We start from the raw sequence: 11,284 nt of genomic DNA on the forward strand, positions 1-11,284 counted from the left end.
CGATTTTCCAGAGAGGGTTATTTGTGAATATACGACCCACCGGAGCGTTTGCAATCAACGGGAGCACTAGAGGTCGATAACTTTAAAACGTGATGGTCGTAATAAGCTGGTGAACAATCGACCTATTTGGTCGTATGAGTTGGAGGACTTGTTGAACTTTTTGCATTTACATTTCAGTCATTTATTGCATGGAAAATGAATGTATCATGGTTTGATGGTTCTTATAGCTCTCTCTTTATACCTGCATAAGGAGGATCCACAGCCCTTCAATCCCTGGAATGTAAGTACACAGTGCATTCACAGAACTGTTGGTATCAATAAGGTCATAGTGTGTAGCCTACTCTTCAAGGTTCTTTAGCTTTTTTACCCTTCTAGTTTTGTAATACAGACAGGAGCAAAGTAATAAACTGCTGTGAACGAGAGGAAAACTTTTAGCAGACACCTTAAATAAAAAAGGTCACATTATGAAAATGTATGGCTTTATTAAGAAATGTGTCAGCTATGCAGTCTATGTTTCCAACGAGAATCTGAAGCTATTATTTAGTGTATGCTCTCGCCAAAGCCACACAAAACTTGGTCATTGTGTTTTTGCTAATAAAAAACAAATACTTATTTTATTATTTTAGGTTTGGTTTTTTAAGGTCTTTGTACAAATGGGATATACTTGGTATTTATTGATTAATTCATTAAATGTATTTAGTTTTTTGGTTTAAATGTCATGTGTTGTTTGATGGCCATGGTGGTAAGATCATTTGAATTGCTCTTGTAAGAAATCAGGCCATACTTTTTACATCAAGCACTCAGATGCTCAACTCCGGGTTCCCTTGTGTTTGAGATGTAGAGATCCCACTCATGTACGGGTGTGTCTTAAAGGTAACCAACAAGTTGTCAAACTCTTGTGAGATGGTAAAGTTTGGATTGTGGGGGGGCAAGTCTCGCAAGAGGTTTGGCCACATTTTCGCAATTTGTCGGTTACTTTCTAGACACGGCCCTCATACAGCCACAAATACATGCACAGACACATACACACTCACCCACACACTCAGGAGGTGATCCAGATACAGCTACATCAGAAATGTCCAATATTGCTTTGCTTGTGGAGTTTTTTTTTTCGTAATCAGTTTCTACAAAGATTTGGGTATTCTGTACTTATCGGATTTGATAGTGTGCTAGCGTTTTTCTTTTTCATATATTTTGCACTTTAAAACAGGATGTGACACATGCATTTAACATAAAAAGAGACCTTGTGCTGTAAGTATTATTTGTTATAACAGGCTGCATTGGATTATTCTTCATCCCATGTTGCATGATAAACACATTATGGCTTTTCCTGAAAGAAATCAGTGCACAGTCTCTTCATTGTTTAATGGGAGTCTACTGTATCTCAATACATAATGCATCAGTTTAAGTTGTCACATATGAAAACACGTATAGAAAGTGGGATTTGTAAGATACTGCCACATGCTTGACCCATATCCTGAAATCCACACACAAAGGTGATTTTATGTCTGTGCTTTTTCCAGTGTAAGTGCCAAAACAACATGAATTTAGCAATCTCAGAAGAGATTGCTAAATTATTTCAAATGTCTACAAATGGATTCAATAAACCACATCAAGGTCACAACTATCTTTGCTGCCTGTATAACTTGTACACAGGAGACGGTCATTCACCAATTGAAGTATTTTATTTGCTGTGTCTGTTATTGAGGGATCTCCGCTGCAGCAGTTCTCTCCTGTGAAGTGAAAGATGTTTGACAGGTCAGTGGAGTAGAGGTGTTCGGAGAGCAGCCGCTGACATGACAGGGAACCAAATCTGAGAGTCCACACCATGCAGGAGAGGCACATTTCATTTCAAACTGATGCCTTGATAATTAAATAATAATTAAGATGAGTTATGTTGTGGTTGAAACATTGACAGTGAAAAAAGCAGAGGTGGAATGAAACTAAGTACATTTACTCAAGTACTGTATTTTAGCAAACATTTGAGGTTATATATATTCAAGTCTGTTGCCACTTTATTCTTCTCCTCCACATTAATTAAAAACAATAATTGTATTGAATGTAATGTATTTGTAAAGATTTAACTAACAGCATATAAATGGCAAAAAAATTGCTTTACTTTTAATCGCAAAACTGCTTGTTGATGAGATAATAAGATAATTATGGGCACATTTTTATTTATGAAAAAATAATTCTGCACTTTTGCATTTTTTACATTTTACATTTCATACTTTTAATTAACCTTTGCTAATAAAATTAACATTTCAATGCAGGCTTTTGTTGCAGAGTACTTTCACATTGCGCAATTGTTACTTTTATTTAGGCTAATTAAAGCATCCGAATATGCCTTTCAAATTATCATGTATATATTATATCAAATATTCTTTCAAATGTAGGAAAGGTAAAGAAGAATTGCCGTTTGACTTGATTACAACAGGCCCGACTGGCTAAGCTTTGATGCAGATGTATTGGATGCAGACGAACAAATATATATAAATAAAATCTGAATATCTTTCTGTTGAACTGCATGCAACACCTTTATACTGAGTGTCACACAAAACACCCAATTAAAGAAAGTAGAAACATATGGCAATCATGGACTCACGGACAATTAAGAAAACCTCAAACACGTTTTTTAATATTTTTAAATTAAATGTATTCAAAAACCAACAACTTAACGGACAGGAGTAAAATATTGTGCTCATAGACAATATCACTTGTAAACAAACGTATACAACACTTCTCCACTGAAATGTGAAATATCATACTTTACACTTCTTTACATAGGCTATAACTGCAATCCATACAATTTCCTTTCTCTAGAAATAATTCCTTAAATAAAACTGGGCTGCTGCTGCTTCTCTCAGAGCAGCGTGCCTCGGCAAAAAGTGCAAATTTAAAGTACAGTTGTGTTATAATGAGGCTGCAGGGATCCGTTAATAAAGCCATGATCATAAACTGGATTATATGAATCAATATGCATCGGTTTTGTTGAACTGACATGCCCATTGCTGTTTTTAAAGTGCAACTGACAGTTTAGAGGGGGATGTGGGAATGATTTTTAATGGTACAAAAATAAAAAATAATCATATTTGTGCAGCTCATTCGTGAATATCCAGGGGTGATGGAATGTAGTGCTGTTTTTATTTTTGGATTAGGTCTTTCGATAAATTAACCCATATGTCCTTTCTCAAGGGGCGACAAAAAACAAAAATATTCTTTTTTTTACACAAATAAAAATGATATCTAAGTTTAGTCTCATATTCAGCCTTGATTTGTCTATTTTCTTAAAGCAACTGACACTGTCTAATGTCGGATCTTTGTTCTTGTTTAGTGTGGTGTTTCTTTAGAATTGTTAGCATTTTTTCAACGCAGCAAAAGACATGGAGAAAAATGAAAGCAAAATATATTATAGTCATTTGAAACAAACGAAAATGTCTGCAGCCCCACTGGCAGACTGTTTTACGCATGGTTAAGAAAGCGTGCCAGAACCCAAGGCCACAGGTTATTTGGCACAAAGAAAACATGTTGCATTGTCCAAGAGATAGACAAAGAAAATGTTACCTACCCCACATCTGTGACTAACAAATAAATATGTGTTTTTTCTCTCGAATATGTCATGATGAAACACCAAACAGAAAGTCAAAGATTAGAAGATTTAGGCCTTTGGGTAACAAAAAAAAATCAAGATTCAGCACAAGACTAAATGACATTGTGTACATCATTTAAAGTCACTGATCAGTGTCTCTGGCCCTGAACGCATCTCAGTCAGTGTTTTTGCTCGACTCTTCCTGGTCGCTCTGGTCGTCGGTGAAGCACACGTCCACGTCGCTGTCATTGTCGCTCTTTTGCTCTGCGTCCTCGAACAGGCCTCCCGGTTTGTCCTCCAGTTTCTTCACGGTCTGCCCGGGGTGTCTGGACTTCACGTGCCTCTCCAGGTCGCGCCTGCGCACCAGAACCTTGCCGCAAAATTCGCACCTGTACGGCGTGTTCCCTTCTGCGTGCAACCGGATGTGCTTGTTCAGGTTGCTTGGGTCTCCGAAGGGCCTGAAGCACACTTTGCACTTAAGCGGCTTGTAACCTGTGTGAGTCCTCATGTGGATTTTCAGGCCGTATTTCCTGGAGTACAGCTTGCCGCAGTACAGACACAGGTGTCCCTTTTTGGGCTTGCCTGACCCGGCGTTGCTCGCGGTTCCTGCGGGCATTGAGTCCAGCCTCGTCCGGTTCTTCTCCGCCGCGATTTCAGACAGCTGTTGCGTGTGCATGGCGATCTCCCGGTCGATGTTTGCGATTGAGCCCAGGTCGTGGTTCAGTGAGGGCGCACCGAAGTAGGACATGGACTCCGGGTACTTGAGGAGGTTGCTGAAGTGGAATTTGAGAGGATAGTATGGCGAGCTGTACAGAAGCTCTCCGTTATACACAGTGAGGGGCATTAGGGGGATGTTGCAGTCTCCACCGTATGTCTTGACCCCATCAAAGTGAGGGAGAGAGAACCTCTCAAAATGCAGTCCAGGGGGCATCTGGGGGTAGCGGGAAGGGGACAGGCCGGGGTGCATACGGCTCTCTACGTGCTTAAAAGCTGACGTCTCCTCTACGTGAGGCAGCAGCGGAAAACCCCGGATGGCGTTTGTGCATGGCACCATTTGAGATGAGGAGTCCATGATTGCAGGTGTGCACTTGGGAGGGTGGCTGCCTCCTCCGTTTAGAGTCTCGCCAACATTGCGGATCGGTTTCATGTTTCCAATGAGCTTGCCGAACCCCAGGCTGCTCAGCTTCGCGTTTGCTTCCTCTCCGGATGCGTCCGCGCCCGGGACTTTGGAGACTCCGGTGGGTTTGAAGGCAGAGCGCACACCCGGATGAAAGCCCATGCTGCTCAACATTGAGGATGTGGCCCCGAGGCCAAGGATGTGTCCTTGGTTTCTGGCTGAGGTAACGCTCATGTCAAGGGCTCTGTCCTGCTCCTCTGTGCTGCTTTTCTTCGACAGTCCAACTTTTTGCAGAAACGGCGATGAGGACACAGCCCGCCTGCCAGAGTCTGAGATGGAGGAGTTACTGTGGCCGCTCCTCGGGGAGGTGGAAGTGTTGGGGATGTCTCCAGACTTTGGTGACCTGGTGAAGGTCTCCGTGCCTCTGGCCTGCTCGCTGCTCAAAAAGCCCCGCCCGTTGCTCAGGGCGCAGTGGAAGTGGACGTGGGCCTTGAGTGTGTTGGGGTACTTGAAGATTCGCCAGCAGTACCAGCAGATGTAACGCTCCTCACCTGAAGAGACAGAGAGAGAACATGACATTAATTATCAGTTGGACAAGGATCATTAAGTCACACAACACAGCGTGAACACAGATAATTCCCTGCCAAATTACAAAATATTCCCGTGCGTAAAAGGGCATGTCCGTGCGTAAAATGAGCATAACAGGTTTTGAAACCAGTGGAGAAATACCTGTAAACTGCTACACAGACAAATGCCCCCTCCCCTCTTCCCCTCACAGCACACGAACATATATTGAACAGGGGTTGTGATAAAAATGTAAAAACTAATATTTGAGATAAATGGGCCTCGAGATTAAATGGATAGATGGTCAAAATTAAGCTTTGCAAAAAAAAATACATGGCCCTTTTAAAAAGAAGCATTTTCTGTTAATGTAAGGATAATGGATATGATCCGGTTTCTAAGATCCGGTGCCAAATGGTAATAGACACAGGAGGCCGTTTAAGTGAGTCGAGCACTCTGAGGTTAATATAGATGTAATGATTTTGTAATCCTCATGCGGGTCATTGTTTATGGCCGCCATCAAAAGAGCAAACGCCCTGCCCAATCTGGCGCTCAGAACCCATGCATTGAATGCGGGACTTTCTCTCTCTGTGCGCTTTCCCGTGGAAGTGACAGCAGCTGTTGCTTGAAATCGCAAGTCTCCCGAAACAATGGCGGCGGCCCATCTGTTGACGCCTAATAATGGGAGAGAGCGTATGTCCAGGAGAGCACACGGTGATGGGCCGGAGAATCAAGGCAATATACACCCATATAAAAGTTAGTATTCATTAGGGCACAATACCTTGACGCACCCACCTAATTTGCCGTGAAGCACTTGTTTTTGAGTTTATTTGCTTTTGAATACATGAATATTAATGACGCAATGACATTTGTTAACCTCCGTCTCGCAACTGAATCAACAGCCTCTTCTTTTTCCAGGGACGCCCAGACTCGTTAGTTTGTGCTTTTTAATTGCTTTTTTATTGGGTTAAGCACCGTAATTACTTTATCACAATTATTATTATTTTTATCTCGACGTGCCTACATTTGATATAATTTGAAGCTTCGACGTTTCGCTTTTACAATAATTCAATTAGTTAAGAGGCCCTTCCAGGTCAACACGAAACGTATAATCAAAAATCATCTTCACTTAATGGAATCCCAGCAAAGTGTCTGTTGTTTATAATAATTTTTTGAACCGGATTAGTTCCTGTTCAGCTGGTGTTTTGCCAAGATTAAGGAATAATCCCCAAGCGCAACCGCCAAACTATCATTACCAGCCCAAACACGGATTAAAATTCCTAACTATTTTGAAAGCAGTTGATCAGTGTTAATTTAAAGCTGCGTATATGCGTTAATTATGCTTTATTCCCTGTATTGTATAATATTATTGCAATCGGATTATGTTTGCCTATACACAATATTGAAGGCTCACCGCACATGATTAAAAGCTATCACTATCCGATCAAATCCTTGCTTCTGTAGGCCTGAACCAATATTTGCATTCCTTTATTCAAACGAATTGTATGTTTTCACCAAAAGGCAATTTTCCAATTGATTTAATATTCTTTAAATGGTAAGAATTCGTTGTGTTTTTTTTTGGATTCTACGATAAACAAATACATTAACAACAACAAATAGTCTGCCTGAGGAAAAGACAACATTCAATCGATTTCCATCTCTGTGCGGTAACGGACAGACATTATTGGTATTGGCAGTCATTTAGCTGCAGTGATGCCCCCCCTCCACATGTCGATGTTGTGTCAGACCTCTGTGAAGTCATGCCCACACTTTGAAGGATAAGCAATAAAAAATGTTTTACCTAAAAGTTTCTGTGATATTTGGAATCATTATTATTGCATCTTAAATCCCGAGTGCTGCCATTCAGTTACCCCCCTGATATACCCCTATAAATCAGAGCTAGTAGGATCATGTTTTCCTTAAATTCCCATTATTTAAATCCCAGACTAGCCCCCTCCCAGGTCATTATTAGCATTCTGATTTACCTTTTTCGTCGTGCGTTGGAGTAGCAGTGGTCGGGATGTCGTACCACTGGGCCAGAGCGTTTGAGTACCAAACACTGAGCTCCTCTCCTGAAGGGATTTCTCTCAGCACGCGGTAAAAGATCTACAAACAGCAAGTGGGAAGAGGAGAGGGAGTTAACGGAAGTGTCCAAAAGGTGAGGGAGGGAGGGGGGAATCCGGTATTGTCATTCAAGTGTGATGAGAATTTAGATAGTATTTACCTGTCTGCCAGGTAAGTCTGAAACCGCCTCCAGGTTCTGCTCTTGGCTGTTCCTGGCTGCACGGATCAGTCCGATCCAGTCTGGCACGGGACAGCCCGATTCATCCACGAACTCCCCGCGAACCAAGCGAACCTAAGCCATAATAAAAAAACGGTAAATACACAGTTTGATAGGAGAATATGAACACCGAGGCCCTTTCAAATGTCCCCTCGAAGACAAACCGACACAACTTAAAATGAATACATACAACTACAGCATTTAAAACAAATGTTCCCTTTTTGATTTTTTTGCAGGTTTTTATTTTCCATTATCATTCCCCGTTTTTTCTTTATTTTGTTATTTCATAGTTCATTTTAACGAATTTTTTTCACCAGCTCTTCTGCTATATTACCTGAAGGACTGCGGCCAAGCATGACCACAACGTCCTTTAATGCGTCTTTATCCGCTCTGCTGATAATTTACTAAAGAGAATGACACTCGGGCCTAATTGAGTTGATATGGGAAACGAATTTGAGGAGTGTCAGAGCGTTTCTAAACTGTTCAAGGACATTAAAGATCGAAGCGTGACATTTAACACAGAGATTGCACCTGATGATCGCCGGCAGCCCGGGGCCACGCATTTAGACGCATCAATCACAAGCGCTGACAGCTGCAACAATAACTGGGTGGGTTATGGATGCACTTATAGCCGCAGATTGTTTACCCATATTGTGTAAAAAATAATAATTGACTTATTTATTTATTTTTAATGTTCTTCTTTTACATTTAAAGTGTCTTTAGATTTGTATTTTCTCATTCTTTGATCATCTGCACTTGAAAACCAAATATTTACCACCTCAGCAATGGTTCACAGAATTATCACAGTCCAATAACATGTATGCATTGTTTTATTTGTATTATTTTATCTGTTATTATTAGCCATTTTTCGTAGCCCCGGGCTATGGCCCCGGCCTCAGTGCCATCTTTCTGTGGCCGGATTCCATTAAAATTAAACGGCTCATCGGGATAACAGGCCCGCCAGGCGGTGAAATGTGAGGCGGCTGAGGGCATGAAGTCCCACACAGCAGACCCGGGTCGCCCATTAGGCCGGTTAAGTAGAAGCACAGACTGACAAGTCGGCCACTAATGGAGTTCAATTATTTCCAAACTGACAGGCCAAACCAATTAATAAGCAAAGGCCCGATGGAGTTTGACAGTGCAGCTTAAAAACCCAAATCGTTCGTTTTTAATATGAAACAACCTTTATTTAATTTTTAACATAAAATGTTTCTTTTATTAAGGAGGTTATTTGTTGTAATCGGTGGTACATTTTGCAGGACTAAAATGGTAAAAATGCTTGAAAAAAGTTTTTAATGCAATGTTCAACTAAATAAATTTGTAATAAATAAATAAAAAGTGTATTTAAAAATATCACATCCATTCAAAGCTATCCAATGCACCAGAATCATTTCAAAACATAAAAAAATAAGACGCATTTTTTTTGCTAGAAACATGAAATGCAACATAAACCCAATTAATAAACGTGACCTTTTAAAAGAAAAAAAATAACTGTTTTTTAATCTCACCTTCTTCTTAGGTCCAACTTCCTTGCGATCTGAAACGTACTTCCCGAGTTTGAAGATGCCCGGTACCGGTCCTATCCGGAGCCCGGCCGGGATGCTGCAGTCCGCAAACACACTGACGGTGGTGGGCGCCCGGGTGGCTTGCATGGTGTGGGGTGAGATCAGAACCATGAAGACTGATGGAGACCGATTGGGAGAGTGCAGGAAAGGAGGAAGAGGAGGACGAAGAGAGGATGAGGACCGGCCGATATCCGCCCTCAAAGTGACGCGGTGGCGTTATGCTCTCCGGCTTTTCTAGTGATGGTGAAGGCAAGGTAGCCCCCCCCCCCCCCCCCGCCCCCCTTTGCACACCCTCCACCCCTCTCCAGCTCAGGATGCTATAAGGTAGTTAAAAGGGGGACATGAGGGAGTTTGCAGCAGCAGCGTGTGTGTGTGGGTGAGTGTGAGAGAGTTGGGCTCCCCAGCAGCTGTGAGGAGAGGGGAAACGGGCCTGCCTGGTCACATGGAGACTTTCCCTCCGCATAATGAATTGCTCCAAAACGGTCAAGAGACACAAAGAGCCAGGCGACCTTCCCATCCCCAAAATCCAATTTGTCAAGGGCAGAGAAAAGAGGGAGCAGAATCAAAGGTCCAGAGCGACCATTAATCCTCAACATGTGGCTTTGTGGCGCAGACAGTTCCGATATTTTAACTGACAAATCCACTGTATAATTTCTCCATAAATCCTCATCCTTTTCCATTCTTCCCTTTCAAGCCAGGTTTTGGAAATCAGAGGCTACTTTAAATCTACTTGGCTGGCATTCTTCGGGGTTGATATACTTCAAAGCGCTTTATTCTGCCTCCTCCTTTGTGTGCGCACTTTAACAAAAGAGCAGGAAAGTTTAGAGGACTTGTTAACTTCTATTGACTCTCGGCGTGTGCCGGGTTGAGATCAGGCAGGTACTCAAAAGGAACCAGCAGAAGGAAGAGAGAAAAAAACAACTAGAGAATAACCAGCACCATCTTCCCACACCAAACACACTTGTGGTTTTCTTGTCTTCCTTATTCAACACGTACGTTCTGCGGGATTAATGTGATATGTTATATATTTGAGCATTATTTAACCCTTTATATTGTAGCTCAGTTTAGACATCTGTTAAGGGAAGAAATATTAAGGGTAACTGATAAATAATTATTTTAAAAATGTGTTTCTATATAAAACACATTAGAGAAAAAATCTGAAATGTGTAGAACAACATATTTAAATACATAGTTGCATATGATAATTTACTTTAAATCCATGTTAAAGTCCCAAAGTCACTATGATTATGATTTCAATTATTAAATTGATTTATTTTACAAAACAAGAAAACGTGTCCTGTGAAAACCAAGTAGCCTACTGCATCTCCAAAACTTTGCTAAAAACGTGTCCCCTGCATTCAGCATGTGACAATGTTTTAATAAAAAAAGTTTATGCAATTTAAAGTTTGATCTTTTCTAATCTTTTAAAATGCTAAATGTGGAAATATGTGTTTTGACCTGGAGAAAATAAGCAAAAAAAGAACAGTTCACTCTACTTTTTGATTTAATATCAGCCCAACTTTAACCACGCTGAGAGTATCATGGACATAATATCCTATAATATAAATGCATTCATTATTTCAGACAGACTCTAATGACAGGATGATCCAGTTGTTGTTTATCAACCTTCACTGGTATTAAAGAGATGTATTGTGAGGGGACTTGGAGGCAGAGGGAGTCTCCAGCATGTGGCTGTGTGCAGCAGGTTGTTTAATGGAGCCTTTTGATGCTGCAGTGATGAGTCTGGGCAGAACAAGAACCTGTGGGCGAGCAATTCAGAGCAGAAACATGTTGACCTCTGACCTGTCCACCGTGGACAAGTAGCTTTTAATGCCAAACATAAATGACTATTTGCTGTAAAAAATCTGAAAAATAAAAAAAATCCTGATGTATTTTATTTAATAGGTTGTTTCAAGGATGAACAAATAAATAATGAATTAAATAGAGAAAAACAACACATTCCACAGTTCAGTTTAAATCAATATATTCTTTCATTTCAGTGAGAAATCTTGTTTGTTCATGAACTATATAACAAAACGCTATAAATAAACTAACAGACATCAATCTCCTTCTCTCTCTCTGCAGGCTGCTCCTACTCAAAGAGGTTGAACGACACGCGAACAATCTCCTCAATGGGCGCTATGTTTGCGCCTGGCTGTGCGGAGAGGTTA

General features: G+C 41.0%; 1 protein-coding gene across 1 annotated transcript; it reads right to left on the reverse strand.

The window, feature by feature from the left end:
* Positions 1-3,764: 3,764 nt before the first annotated feature.
* prdm13 (PR domain containing 13) lies at positions 3,765-9,224 on the reverse strand. Its single transcript, XM_034127195.1, has 4 exons — positions 9,057-9,224; positions 7,492-7,623; positions 7,253-7,373; positions 3,765-5,257 (listed from the first exon to the last, which is right to left on the reverse strand). The coding sequence occupies exons 1-4, from the start codon at positions 9,222-9,224 to the stop codon at positions 3,765-3,767; spliced, it is 1,914 nt and encodes a 637-aa protein (XP_033983086.1).
* Positions 9,225-11,284: the final 2,060 nt, after the last annotated feature.

The sequence above is a fragment of the Trematomus bernacchii genome, unplaced genomic scaffold (assembly GCF_902827165.1).
Source record: "Trematomus bernacchii unplaced genomic scaffold, fTreBer1.1, whole genome shotgun sequence".
Taxonomy (NCBI): Eukaryota; Metazoa; Chordata; class Actinopteri; order Perciformes; family Nototheniidae; genus Trematomus; species Trematomus bernacchii.